At 39.3% G+C, this 15,819-nt stretch overlaps 1 protein-coding gene across 3 annotated transcripts in view; it reads right to left on the bottom strand.

Moving 5' to 3' along the window:
* Window positions 1-4,519: 4,519 nt before the first annotated feature.
* Window positions 4,520-15,819, bottom strand: part of LOC131140021 (leucine-rich repeat and fibronectin type-III domain-containing protein 2) — a 100,567-nt gene continuing 89,267 nt past the window's right edge. For all 3 annotated transcript variants that reach the window (XM_058090069.2, XM_058090067.2, XM_058090068.2), the window contains 2 exons: window positions 9,210-10,606; window positions 4,520-7,545 (listed from right to left, as the gene is read on the bottom strand). In XM_058090069.2, the coding sequence (XP_057946052.2) occupies window positions 6,555-7,545; window positions 9,210-10,585 (2,367 nt within the window). In that variant the 5' untranslated portion in view covers window positions 10,586-10,606 and the 3' untranslated portion in view covers window positions 4,520-6,554. The remainder of the gene's footprint in view (window positions 7,546-9,209; window positions 10,607-15,819) is intronic.

Here is a 15,819-nt window from a genome sequence, read left to right on the forward strand (position 1 = left end):
CATCATACTGTGCATTTGTGAGTAAGAGATACATTTCATGACAGAATTGCTGACAAGAAAAAAGTCAATATAGGAATATGAGAGGCAGGCTGATGAGAAGAAGGTGTATTCCCTGCGGGCGGGGTGAATAAAGTTCTATGCATCACAAAGATCTCCAAGATCACTCAAATATTGTTTTATTGGAAAACTGCACTTTTTAAAATTAGTTTCCATCATCTACAATCCTTATGTTTGACATGATGATTCCTGTCTTTCCCTTTTCTGTGCATTCAAAATAGAGAAAAGATGCATTTATTAGAACTAATTGGTATTGGATTCACCTAGTTCCACTATAAGCCCCATTTTCTATACATGTTCTGACCTTAGAATAACAGGTACATTGGTGATAACATGGTATACTTGCAGTGCTGAGCCGGGTACTAGTTTTAGATGAGTAAAGGTAATGCATTTTTGCAGAGTAAGAGTATGAAACGAGGGCAGCCACCTGACAACTGACTCCAACAATGATGAGAGGGAACCCGGCATATTTGATTGCGAAATTGCCCAGCTGTTCAATTCAGATACAGAAGACGTGGACTTTGATGGATTTGTGGGAGAAGATTAATAAAAAAAAAAAGTGAGTGTATTGTTAAATAGTAGAATAAAGTTCGACTAAACTCACTGTTTTTCTTCCATGTAGCGCTAAGGGTTGGTACATACAGCAATTGATCCCGGAACTATTAAAGGTGAGGGTGTTGCCACTTGAACGGTTTAGGCAGTAGGAAGAACCATTTGGTTGCAATTTTAAAGCTCTCCTTTCGTTGAGCAAGAAAATAAAGTTTGCCCCTGCATCTGACACTCGGCCTCAGACTCCCGTTTTCGGCGCTTCAACCGTATGTTTTAGCATGCACCATATAATACGGTGCACCTCGTGTATGTCTTCAGTACAGAAATAGACCCCGTAGTTGATATATTGATTGAAATAATCAGGGGCGCTTTGTGGTGCGGAAAATACGGTACTTTTTGGGCATTATGTAGAAGCACCAGAACATTGGAAATGCCACTGATATCCCTTCAATGTCTACACTTGTAAAGGCAAACAAACCAGAGGATGACTGATGACCTGTCCAAGAAGTCATACTTTTAGCTTGGAGCCTCTTCTGCTTATGTGACTTGAAACTGTGCCATGGAATATTCACAATATCGAGAGAGGGAAAATTCAATTTCTCAATTATCCAGGTAATTTTTATGCATGGGTTTTGCACACATACCTGTTACTGTTGGACATAATGGCATTATCTCATTCATCTTCCCAACCAGCTGGGTGACACAGAGGAAGATAGAGTCACACTGGGGGTGAAAGCTATAACATACTAAGACTCAACATCACATCTGCTCCCTCCGCTCTATTTACTGAGCAATGCTGTATTTACACAGAAATCCTGCTGTGGTTCAGTCATCCTGCTGATATCCATTGTGCTGAGTGTCCTCTTTGGGAATTTGATGTTCATGTTGAATATGGTTTTACTTTGCTTCCTCTCTGGTCATTGTTTTTTTTGTTGAAGTTCTACTTGCCGTTTGTTTGGCGGTTAGCAGTAGAATTAGTATTAACACACCTGCCAAGATGTACGTAGTGTTGAGCCTTGAATACACTTGTATGCTTTGGTATTTTTGAACGTTTTAGTTTCTATGTTCAAACAGCGCCATGACGCTAGAGCAGGGGTGGGCAAACTACGGCCCGGGGGCCACATCCGGCCCGCCAAGTGTTTGAATACGGCCCGCCCGTTCTTTCCAAAGTATTTCATTTAAACTCAACATACAACCTGGCATCATGGCTTGAGCCAACCTTTTCATGGTTGAAGTAGCTGATTTATCAATTTTCACATAATAATAATCATAATAACAATAATAATAACAATTAGAATAATAATAATTATTATTATTATTAACCAAATAACAATATTATTATTATTATTATTATTATTATTATTATTATTATTATTATTATTATTATTATTATTATTATTATTATTATTATTAAAATTTAAATTATAAGGCACTTTACATCAAATAAATGATCTCAAAGTGCACATATAGCAGACTCCATGACACTTAAAATATATAGTCTGACCCCCCCCACCCCCCATCAATTTTCTTAAATCAATGCGGCCCCCGAGTCCAAAAGTTTGCCCACCCCTGCGCTAGAGAATCACAACGCCTTAAGTCTCTGTGTGTAGCATGCCTTGAAAATACATTCATTCATTCATTTTCTACCGCATTTTCCTCACGAGGGTCGCAGGGGTGCTGGAGCCTATCCCAGCTGTCTTTGGGCGAGAGGCGGGGTGCACCCTGGACTGGTCGCCAGCCAATCACATGGCGCATATAGACAAACAACCATTCACACTCACATTCATACCTATGGACAATTTGGAGTCACCAATTAACCTAGCATGTTTTTGGAATGTGGGAGGAAACCGGAGTACCCGGAGAAAACCCATGCATGCTCGGGGAGAACATGCAAGCCCAGCTCAACATAGGGAAGACCTGTGTTTGATTATCCACTTGGGTGTCTCTGTATAATCGCTGCTTGTCATTGCGCAACTACCAGAAATTCCACTTCCTCTTCTTCTCCACTTTTTAAATGAGAATTAGAATCATTGCCCAAGATGGCAATGATTGAGGCTGGTTAGCGTCCATCATTGCGTACTTACCATTTAAGGAGTGTTCAATACACAGACTGACTAACTGCAATAACTCAACCTGAATTCTTTAGACCGTTGGTTGCTGTGTGATGCAGCTGCAAGTGACAGAAAGTCTGCTGTGATATCTGACTCGAGTGTCTACGCTGGAAATTCATCTGTGACAGCTAATCATAACTTGCCACCTGTGCTTGGCTTATCGACAAGAAATTATATGGTTGTCTCAAGCACTTGGATGTAACGTGCGTATGGCTAAATATACGTCACATACATATGAACCACGTTGAAAGTATAAAATGTATAGATAATGACCACTGGTGAATGATAATGTGAGATGATTGACAGAACAAAGACGAAACAAGAATTAATGAGGATGTGAATCGTGGAAGTGGGAGGATAGACTGGATTGGAATTTGCCAAAAAGCACACTGACAAGCTACAAAGCTTCTAGAATATAAATTTGGAGCTTTTTTGGCAAGTCACAACAGCTCAAAAACATGTTTACATGCGCAAAAATGAAGGATGCAGAGAAAAGAAAACCATATATTGTGAGTTGAGAGTCGGTTATGTTGCAGCTTTGCTGCATCAGATGCAAGAGTGTCTTTAATCTGTGCAGGGAACAAGGAAATCTCACGACTACCAAGGAATTCTGGAGCCAGATATTTTTTGCCCAGTGTCAGAAAGCTTGGTCTCAGTCACAGGTCATGGGTCCTCCCACCAAACATGAACGCCAAAACCACTCAAGAATAGGTAAGAGCGAAACATCGGAGGATTCTGAAGTGGCCTTCTATGAGCTGTGATTTAAATCCAATTGAACATCTCTTGAAACTCCTCAAACATGAGTTTTGTCATGAAGAGTTGACCAGAATATCTAAGTGTTGAAGTCTCAGTGAGAGTACAGGAAGTGCTCAATTAAGGGTACAACCATTTTTGTTCTCTTGAACCACAATTCAAGTGTTTGATTTTCATTTGTTAATTCGTAACTAATTTATATATTTTATCACTTTTGTCTGTTTTGATCAATTTTGATCATATGTGCAGTGAAAGTGTCAGCTTTGTGATTTGTTCTGGTGATCAGACCCGGGTGTCGAGACTCCTCTTGCACCAAATCGGAAGGAATAGGCCCCACCTCCAACGAAAGATACATGTTACAGATGATATATGCAGTATATTTACAAGCTAAGTAAATCTGTTTCACTTCTGCAATTAATTAATAAAGGATGTTACAAGTTGTCTGCTTGCCCTGTGATTGTTATAATCTGCCCTTGATTACAGCCCCTCTGCCCAGTATAAGTGGCTCAGATAATAAATGGGTGGGTAGCTGCCGGATCCTTTCTGGTAACCTAGGCACTGACTTTCTCACAAATGCAAGCTACAGTTGTTATAGTTGGTATATACGATAATATACTGTAACATTTGCAGTCATACCATTTTGATTAGTTTTTTTTCTCTTTAAATATCTTTTCTATCCTCCATCATTGACCCAAAGACAATTTATCTACCTTCCGTAGTCTCTCACAACACTTGGTTCATGAGATTATACTTATTTTGTGCTGTTGTAAGCACCTTCCCAGGCAGATTATGAATTAGGTCCTTATAATGGGCTCTGGCAAGGAGATGCATGTACTAGTGATGTGTAATAAGGACAGTGCTGAGGTGAGTCAGCAGCAACTGGCCTGATTATAGCAGCTGGACCTCGGAAAGAAACACCTTGACTCACCCCTAGTAAAATGACAATGAACATGCAAGGACACCCAGGCAACACTTCTAATTTGGGAGATGCACCAATAATTCAAGGCATATTGAATACCATTAAGACACCACAGTAAGAACACAGAAAATCATTAAGAATTTATTAACATTTCATATAATTTTTCTTAGCAAAATGTTTTCACACATAAATCTTGTTCTTTTTTTCCCTTCAGTTTTAGGTGGCAATCATGACTGTGCCAAGTCACGCACAAAATTGTATTCTTAGTTAGCAGCGTGAACAGGGATGTTACAAGAGGACACAAGAAGAACTAGCAAGGTAAATGGTCCATTCACAAAATACATTTTTTTCTTTTATCAACACTGGTGTCACATCTGGGAAATACTGCAGTTGTAGTTTGTCTTTTTTAGAGATTTTAATCATTTAACCAAACACCAAAGATGTAATGCGACCCGGGGTGACCAATTCAGAAGTATGACCAGCAATTAGGGGAAAACAGACCACCTTTGTGAATCAATAAATGTTTTTTTTTGTTGTTTTGTTTTTTCACAATGAGGGTTGATTGATACTTTAGGAACAAGAAGTTTCCCACTTGTCTTGTGCAGTTTCATGGAAAATCCCATTTTCACTGAGCCAGCTAAAAATGACCAAGTTAGTACACCACAGTAAAGCACCTTCACTGTTTGCTTGCAATGGAAATAAAAACACCACCAAACAAGTTCCCCAGTTTTACATTCTCACCCAGTTATTGTACAAAATATGCCAATATACAGAATGCTACACCTAGGGATGAAAACTATAAAAACATATAAACACCCCACATAATCAGTTGCAGCAAAGACCCACAGGATATTGAGAAAGGCATCAAAGTGGGGACAGGATATTTCAGGCTGTAATTCGACTAATTCAGTTATTGTCATCCACAAAAGAAAAAGAATGACAGTTAAAGAGCTCATTGGATGAATCAACCCGATACATAAACCAGTTTTGTGTGCTTTTCTGTTTCTTGTTCTCACCATATGTAAGGTTTGTTACTTTGCTCCATTTAATAAACAGAGAAGGCATGACAAGCATATGGAATAATTGTTATACCTCTTCCGTGCAATGCCAAAGTAAACCAAAGATAGATTACATAGCAGAACAAATGATTTGATGGACTTGGTGTAAAAACTAGTATGAAACTTGCTGTATTTTGTTTTTTTGTTTTTTTTTTTAGATCAAACTGTCAAAAAAATAAGTGCTTGGATTTATTTGTCATACTAGCCCGATATACTCACCTGGGATTATGAAAATTGAACATGAGATGTCACTGTCTGAACAAAAAATGCTTTTGAGTCGTTTGGTGCTACATATTTTGAAATTGTGTGAAAACAATTTTTCTTGTTGAGTTGAGCTATTTATGACCTTTGTATATGACTAAAGACTTATTGAATTTTTCTGTGAAAAATACAATACCCAAGGTAGAAATCAAGGTAAGCTTGATGTTCCCATGTCTTTCTGATACACTGAGAACAAAGTCACGTGGTAATTGGTATTAAAAGCTGTGATATGATGTGATATCAAACGGTTTTGTGAAGGACACGTTTTTTTTTTTTTATACTTTAAATCTGATGGATAACCACGTTGGTAAACTGCACACTGTTGCTCAATGATTTCCCCCAAATAATAAATAGTAAAAATGATAGAAAACCTAGATGAAAGTAAAATGTAACAAGTTTAAAATTTCCCTATAGTGATCCTGTAGTTCTTCAATCAACTGTGGCAGTAGTCCCATTTCACGCAGTGGGTCACACAAAAGTACATCCCATTCACCATAGCTGAAGCAAATCCACTTGGCATTCAAGCCATTTGATAAAGACCCAGTAATCCACTCGGAATTTTTTCATCTCCTTTTTTCCCTTTTTGATATTCTCAAGTGCCGAGTTGAGGAGGAGATATTCCAGGCCATTTCTGCATTATCCAAGACTCAAGAAAGGTGAGCTATTTTTGATCTGCAGTCGTAGACTGTCTGAGTTGAATGTTTTGTCAAACAGTGTACACGTTTGAAATGAATGAAAAACCCCAAAATTGGTCCCCTGTGGAATCCTCCGCTCTTTCAAACTCATGTTTCCTTAGTTCTTGATTTAAATGAATTGTTTGGCAAAGTACAATTTGTTCAACTGTACTTAAACTGTGCTCTCCATTACCCACTCAGATCCTTCAAAACTAGGCTTATCATCCTCATTGTCATCGTACTGTAGTAGCATGCCATTAACAGACAAACTGCGTTTAGTCCAGATGTTACTGATCCTGCGAGGGTGGGTGCCGCGACACTGTGTGGCCCCCACATGACCCATGTCAAAGGAATGGCTCCTTTTGGGTTTACCCTCTTGGGGTAGCCCCAGCAGACGGCCCAACATGGTGGTGGATTCCGCCCTTCCAAGTAGAGGTTCTTTGTCAGACAGGGGTGCTACAGCTCCTGTAATCATAGCACTGGAAGCAGTAGAGGGGCTAGGGACCCCTTGCCGGTCTCTTGATACACCTCGCAGCTCCATTGCAGTGAAGGCTCCTAAAAGGTGGTCCAGGTTCGGCTGTGGTTTTGAAATGTGCCTATGCCTACGGAACTTGCTGCTGGGCAGGGTGCTGCATTCCGCTCCCTGCATGCTGTAGCAGTCACCAGCCCTTCTTCCTGTTTGACTTTCCAATGAGTTAGAAGAGGATGAAGATGAGGAGATACTGCTTTGGAGGGATCCACATTTGAACTCCACCATTTCCTCATGCATGACCACCACAGCCGATTTGACTTGTGGTGGTGCTCCATTGAATCTGTTCATACCACCATTGGTCTGCGAGTAGGTATTACTCACAGAGGGTAATTTTATAGTCTGGATGCCACTGGTCACTTTATAGCGAACCATGAGGATGATTATAAACACCAGTAGAGTGGCAACAATGATACCGCCAATCACCAGGATCATGGTGCCACCCAAGAAACCACTGTGAAGAGACTGGCACTGGGGATAGTCATCGGTGGTCATAAACTGGACACAGCCGACAATGTTGGTGGCGGTAAGAGTAGTGGCGCTGTCATCCCAGATAGCCAAGACGCACAGATCATACTGCATCCCCGGCACAAGATTGGTGACTACAAAGGCTCTATTTGTCATAGGAATCATCCTGTGAACACACAAAGATAAACGTGTTAAAAACTGCATAATACTGCCGTTCCTGTGACTGTAATAATTCCAAGCTCATATTCCATTGATAATATATGAAAATAGCCAGTGGGACAATTGCTTGATTGTAATATTCCTTGGATAATATTGTTCTTAAATGTCTATTGAATGCTGTTTGTAACTAAATAAACAAATGTAGCCAAATAAACTAACTAATGTTTGCACTTTTAAAGTAGGATGCTATATATAATTAAATGTCAATCAGATAAACGCTGTTAGGTTGGCCTAATAATCTTTCCAGCAGGACATGATTAGGCTATTGGACTTTGGTTGTCTCAAAGAGTTACAGTAAAATTCTTGCTCCTTGTGTCATGATGAAACCCATTTATTTTGCGATAAGCTATAAATAGGCAATGCTCCTGTTATCTACCTCTATTCTTACCTTTGAACCTTCTGGATTCCCTCCGCCACACACACACACAAGCACACACACAACATTGCTGCTACAGTCTATTATTCATCCTTAATTGCCTTTTTCCCTAATGAGGAAGACACTACATTTCCTCATGCATGAGGGAACTCATGCAATCTTTTTCCTCCCCCACAAGCCTGTGATTGATATTTAATATTATCATTGCTCTACTGTGGACATTGCCTTGACAAAATGTATGACCAACTAAGGGGTTACCTTGCCTCTCCGTGCATTCATATATATATTTTGATGATGAATTATATTATTAAAACATATCAGAAAGATAAACCATATTTTAACATTTTATTTTTACATTTTCAGTGAGGGATAATGGTATGTTTGTAACTAGCTTTGGGCATTTATTCATATAATTTAAAAGGTGCAAACATATTGTCCAGTCTGATTTTACAATAGATATTAAAGACTGTTGCTTTCATGTATTCCATTTATTTCAGGCTATTGACAATATCGAGAAGCATGTTGTGAACTGTATGTACAGCATGCACATATATTTACTTAGTTGACATAAACACTATGTTTAGCGTTCCTCTGTGTGTTATTCCATGGGGCGACTCTTTCAATGTTTACGTGCACTCAGACTTATGAGCCCAAGGGGATACTGAATTTCCAGAAACAAAGTAATACAAAGTATATGGCAAAAACACTGGGGAACATCCTGGAGCACTGACACACAGTATGTTTCTAAAAATTACATCTTAGGATGTATGAAAATTGATCTCTTCTATTTTCTAGCTCAATTATCGTTTTCTGGATGTTATTGCTTTCCCTGTCTCATTTGTCATGGGAAATGTATTTCACATAGCTGAGAATTTCCCAGCTGCAGTCCCCAAGCTTTAATGGACTTGAGCAGCAAGTGGAATGTATTATTTCGGAAGTCGCTAATCCTGTATTTGATTTTTAATTAATGGTTCAGGGCGAAGAAAAAAATACTTGACATTGTGGAAAAGAGGAGAAAATCTGAAGAATAATTAAACAAGAGTGTATGTTGATCTTCAAGTGAAACCTTAAGAAATTGACTGTCTCAAGTACCAATCTGACAAATAATTAAACAGAGACTCAAAATGATTTAGTTCCAGGGTTAAGAGAGCTTGAAGCTCAAGTCATTAGCTGCTTGGACCAAAAAGGTTCCAGTCACCACATGGATATGATATCATTGTGTTGCTAATTCTTACCTGTAAATGAGTACTTCATCCTGAGAGCAATTGTACTGGAGCTGATACATTTTGACCTTTGGAGTTGATTTGCTCACAGTCCATTTTATCAGGGCTGACACAGCAGACACTTCTGAGACAGATACCACATTGTCGGGCAGAGTTTTAGGTTCCCCTTTACTGATCTTGGTAGAGCTAGTTATGTCTGAAAGACCAGACTTGGACTGCGTGGTACGGTTTGTCCCATTAGTCAGGTGAGGGAGCTGAATGATTGATAGTTCTATTGAGGCTGTTGATTCCCCAGCAGCATTTGCAGCTATGCAAGTAAAGGTTCCATAATCCTTGGATGTTGTGATTGTAATATCCAGGGTGCCGTTTTCATATATAGTCGCTCGAGAAGAATTGCTGATCAATCGGTCATCTGGTGCAACCCAGTGTACGGTTGGCATTGGATCGCCTACTGCTTTGCAGCGTAGACTAGCAGTTTGACCTTCTAGCACAAGCAGCTTGTGTGTATGTTGTGTGATGAGCGGAGGCTCGCAAACAAATTCCTCTTCTCGGACTGACCAAAAGTAGCGGCCCTTTAGAGTTGTAGGAGAAGCGCAGGTTTCCATGTCATCCTCTCGTTCCAGCCTTCGAAGCCAAAGTACCTCACAGTTGCAGTGCAATGGGTTTCCACCAAAGCTTAGAGACAGTGGAGGGATGTATGGAGTGGTCATGCCTATGCTGCTTTGAGAACGTGCAAAGATAGGGTCCGGTGGGAGCTTCTGCAGGCGGTTGGACGTAAGATCCAAACGAGCTAGTTTTTCCAGATCTGTAAAAGTCCCCTCGGCAATGAATGCGATAAGGTTATGGTCCAAACTCATTTGATGGAGGTTGACCATCTTGCGGATGGCGTCCCAAGGCACACTGCGAAGGTTGTTATATGACAAATCCAAATCTTCCAGTGTCAGCATCAGGTCATCAAAGGCGACTTTGGATATGCGACTCAGTTGATTGTTGTTGAGGATCAGGTGCTGTAGGTTGATCAGACCCCTCAGGTCATCCGGCCCCAAATCGGTCAAGCGGTTACTGTCAAGGTGAAGGGATCTCAGTGTCTCCAGGTCAATGAAAGAGAAGGGCTGGATGGCGCCGATGGTGTTGCGGGACAAGGTGAGGTCCACCAGACCTGTCATGTTAGCAAAGTCCTGAGTGGTGATCTTGAGGATAAAGTTGCCACCCAATCGTAGCTCCACAGTGTGACGATCAATGTCCGGTGGGACAAAGAGTAGGCCTTTGGAGGGGCAAAGAGTCCCCAGAGACTCCGAGAGGTTCTGGCAGACACAGTATTTGGGACATGCATGGACCATTGTAAACACAATTCCCAGAAGCAGGAGACTGATGACCACTTTGTCCATGTTAGTTCATACAAAGGGGACCTGCAGAAATGAAACAAAACAATGTCTTAATTAAAATGTTATATTAATCGTGAATGCAGTACAGGTATTTCTGATTCTGTTTAGTTCAATTTGTATAACCAATCACACAAAAAGAAACACTTGCTATCTAACAATACATACAAATTTGGTTGAGGTTGTGCATGAAGAAACAGTGATTCATCTATCAAGCTTTTTAGACCCTGAAGACAAACGTGTTGTGGTTTTGGTGAACTGGTCCGATTATCACCTATAAAGTTTTTTTTTTTTTTTTTTTTTTTTTTCAAATTAATAAGATCCATTCAGAGATTTGCATGCACTCTAGAAATTAGCATTGCAAAGGAGGTGTGGTAATCACACAAGGGTACTCTGAATGAAGCTCAATTCACAGAAGCTACTTTCAATAATGCATATGCTTAGAGGATATTTTTGAAGCTATAATGATGATGGATGCCTTGGAAATAGAAGATTCACTGACATGATGTTTTCTGTCATACCTGGGGATGCATTTATCAATGTCTTATTTTCTACGCATACTTGTAATTGTGCTCTTCACAGTAGGGGAAGGTGATAGACCATTTACACTGATCTCCAATCAGTGTAAAAGTAATATTTTGTTGGCTTTTTGGAAGAGATGTATTTGGTTAGAGTAGGTTTGAGTTGGAGTAAGACGTTATGGAAGGAATTAATGCTAACCAAGGTATACGAGAAAAAAAATGCATATTTTATTCATGTGTTTAAGTGTTTTTAGGTCAGATTTCAACATCTGACCCAAATTCAGCAGATCTTGAGGTAATCCTCATCAGGGCTTTCAGCACCTGGTGTCAGAATTTGTGTTGTCGCTCTGCTGCCGCTTGTCTGCTCTATGTTGTGGTGCACGCTGTTCCTGCAGAACTTCTTAAGCAGAGAAGTCGCAACTAGTCAGCGCTAGATTCTCCTAGTACTCACCTGTTCCATGATAGCTGCCCGTTCTCACATTGTCATTGCTCCTTTGTAATCTGCCTGTATCTACCTTATTCCGCAATGGTCTTTGTTTGGTGAGTCCGCTAAGATTAGTACCTGATCGGTTTACAGCAGCATGTTCATTTCCATTTGTTGGCACTACTTCTATTGCTCATTTATTACAGCATCGCTTTTTGTTATTCCTTTTTTTTGGCCCTTGCCTTAAGTAGTTTTGTTGTACTTTTTTGGACTGACTTGTTTTCCCTCATTGGAAAACAATATTTTTGGTTCTGACGTGGGATCTTGGGATCTACGCCCGGTCGAGCCGTAGCATGACTGTGCTAGACCGTCAAGACTCTTTTAACATCGACAAGATGAACCCAAGATAAAAACTGCAGATAAAAAAAATCACTACAAATGTAACTGTTTTTTTTGTTTAAATTTCTTGTTTTCTTTAATCTTGGTATTTGTCAGTAGATTGGGCATCTGTGTGTGGAGTTTATATGTTCAACCTGTAAGTGAGTGAGTTTTCCTGCCACATTCCAAGGAACCTGGATGTTAGGCTAATAGGATTACCAATTAATTGTCCATAGGTGTGAATGTGAGTATAGAAAATGGATGGATGAAATCTTGCTATTCAGAAAAAGATGACATTTAGGTATGCAACAACAAAGGGATTGAAAAAAAGCAAAACTGATGACTAGTAGAACTGACCTTTCTGGAATAGATTGTTTTTTTTTTCCTCACAAGAGAACAGGAAACATACATGATGTTTAAGGCCCACATGAATTTACTAGTGGCCTTTTCTGATTCTGAAGCGCCATCTGACATGGTTAAAACAGGCTTCAAAAACATCAACCGGCACATGCAGCCTTGGAGACAAGATATGAAGAGCTATTTTCCACTTTTAGATGTGCAATATGTTATCGCCAAAGAAGAAGAAAAAGCATTACTGGAAGATCATAGCATTTAAAGAATCCAGTACTGATGTTTTCTAATTAGATTATAGTAAATCATCCATGAAAACAAGAAGTATAATAAATTTGTAAAATCAAGTAAAAAAAAAAATCTTGTCAAAATTTTGTCATTATCTGTATTCGTGTATAAAGAAAATGTTCATTATGTATTCAGTCTTGACGCTCTGTGATTGGCCAGTCACACACAGCGAATGCCTCGGTAACATGCATGGACTGGCCACAACAGTGGGTTACACTTGCACAGTCGCACAAGAGTGGCATCAAGCATTCTGCATGTATGGCTGACATGAGCGTGCCCCTCTCAATACATTGCAGTAGGGACCTTGCAATTAAACTTGTTTCATAACGGACATGGTGCATTTTGCAAGACAGCGGGCGCGATTGTGCATCAGTCACTTTTTTTTTTCCTCATCTGCTTGCTCTTTGGCTGGTTTGGCTGGTGATGTAGTAGTCAGTTGTAAAACTGCTTGTATTACTGAAAAAATACAGTCAACAGACTTTACCATGTTTGCATGAATCAGCAACTTCACACATATCATTAAGAAAATTATAAAATTATAAATAATTACATCTCAATGGGCTGCATGGCTGCCGAGTGGTTAGCGTGCAGGCGTCACAGCTAAGAGACCCGAGTTCAATTCCACACTTCCACGCTCTGTGTGGAGTGTGCATGTTTTCCCGGTGCATATGTGGGTTTTCTCTTGGGACTCTGGTTTCCCCCCACATTCCAAAAACATGCTAGGATATGGACCTAAATTGTCCATAGGTATGAATGTGAGTGTGAATGGTTGTTTGTCTATATGTGCCCTGTGATTGGCTGGCGACCAGTCCAGGGGGTACCGCGCCTCTCGCCCGAAGACAGCTGGAATAGGCCCCAGCACCCCGGCGACCCTTGTGAGGATAAGGCAGGGGTGGGCAAACTACGGCCCGGGGGCCACATCCGGCCCGCCAAGTGTTTGAATATGGCCCGCCCAATCTTTCCAAAGTATTTCATTTAAACTCAACATACAACCTGGCATCATGGCCTGAGCCTACCTTTTGATGGTTTTATCAATTTATAATATAATAATAATAATAATTATTATTATTATTACTATTAGATTATTATAATTATTATCAGAACTGTTATGATTATTATAATTATTATATTAATGCTAATTATTATATTAATTATATATAATATTATTGTTATATTTGCATATTTTACATAATATTAATATATTAATTATTATTTTAATTTTATTGTAGTTATTATAATATTTTAGTATTTTAAAAATATTTTAATATCAATATAAAATAATAAATAATAATAGCAGATCGCATGACAATTTTACAGATACAATAATACCAGGTGGACTGTTACGTGTAAAATATATATAATCTCTGCCCCCCCCCCCGTAAATTTTGTCATATCAATGCGGCCCGCGAGTCAAAAAGTTTGCCCATCCTTGGGATAAGCGGTAAAAAATGAATGAATGAAGTCTCAATGATCACACACGTACACACACACAGTACACATATATAGCTGAATAGTAAACAATACATATAACAACTTCTGATTAAACCATGTCAATTCAGACATGTAGAGATTTAAGCCCCACCCATCAAAATATGTTAAACCACACCCAGTTCTGGTTTATGCTCCACTCTTCTCGAGTACAAATACGGACACAGATACTTTAGATGGGTGCACAGATACAGATGGAGATAGAGATAGTGGCGTACTCGCTCATCCCTAGTGCCAATATCCATTCAACTGTGTTCTTGAAAGGTAGCAACACCTGACCCATTTTTTAAGAGAATTTTCAGATTGTCAGATGAACAGTGTGCCAAGTGTATTGTTGAAGTAATACAAAACTGGAAAGCCACATTGCCATCTGTTCATCTGTTACACAGAAAGTGCACTATATATAGAGTTTTCCATGTGGGAGATGAAGTTGTTATTGAGAGCGACAGCCATATGATCAGCCCAAAGGTTCAAATGGAAAATATTATTCTGATCTCTTTTGTGATATTTCCCCCCCCTCTTTTATCAACTTCAAGTTTGAATCTCCTATCACATCAGTGGAGTGAAATACACACCTGCTATCTCTTAATGATTGTATGAGCACTGACTGAAGTGACCTAGCCAACATCTTTAATCTCTTCTGCAGCTCAGCTTTGATAACACGTCACAGGGCAACAGTTTTTCGAAAACCGTTGGTGCAATGTGACCGGATTGACCTCGCCAACATCTTTAATCTCTACTTCTGCAGCTCAGCTTGTCACAGGGCAACTGCTTTTTGTAACTGTTGTTGCAATGTGCTGTCGTTGCTTTGTACGTCTGTATTGATAGGCCAAATATAATCTCTTAAAAAAACGTTGGCCCGTTTTGGTACATAACAGTGGTGTTTAACCTAATTTCTTTTTGTTCAACATTTAACAGAGATGACTGTTAATCTCTGTTGCCCAGATGGTGATCAGTGAATTTCCGCAAAGTAAGATCCATAATAATAAATTGAATATTTTCACAGTTAAGAACATGTAAAGCCTGTTTACGACCTTCAGATTATATCCCTTGCCACTCAAATTTCATGGCTTCATTTTATAAATGTTTTTTCCCAAATAGAATAATTCATAGGGTTGACAGCCAGTGACATCTACTTATTATGTTTGGGTCTAGAACCAATGAACTAAAGCTGATTATTTTGTTATGGTATATCACCATTTTGATGGTTAAATGTATAATCATTACTTATTCTGTTTGTAAAAAATCACCATTATGTCACTATTGTGTATGGTTAGATTACCTTACATTTGATTAGATTACCTTGCAGTGGGAGAGTTCCTTGTCTTTAAATGTGTCTTCTGAATACCTTATATTTGTAGTTCATTTAGTCATTTTTGAGGGAAGTCGTTTGAGAGTAGAGCTGCTTCCAATATCTGTATCGGTGATGAAGAGCTGATCTATATACGTAGATATAAATGTTTGTATGAAGCTAATATCGAGCATCGTATGAAACCACTCCTCGCCAATTGGTCCCCTCACACTAAATGCAGGATGCACAGGGTCTAAAAGTGTCTCAAACTGATGCAGCTTGAGGCCACCAGTTAAAAATGGCCATTACCTAATTAACCGTTATTTGATTAGTCAGTGTGTTTTTATTGTTTTCCTTCATCTGCTTTTGGCCTTTACCCATTAAAGCTCCAAAATTAATTAATTTCTAGTAATTGTTTGTAACTCTTTTTGAGTTGCCCCCCAAACCAATGTCTGGGAGGCTCAGACTTTGTATGAAACGGATAAGAAACAGTGAAAGA

This window comes from Doryrhamphus excisus, linkage group LG14, assembly GCF_037039965.1.
Source record: "Doryrhamphus excisus strain RoL-2023G ecotype Guam linkage group LG14, RoL_Dexc_Guam_v1.1, whole genome shotgun sequence".
NCBI classification, from domain to species: domain Eukaryota; kingdom Metazoa; phylum Chordata; class Actinopteri; order Syngnathiformes; family Syngnathidae; genus Doryrhamphus; species Doryrhamphus excisus.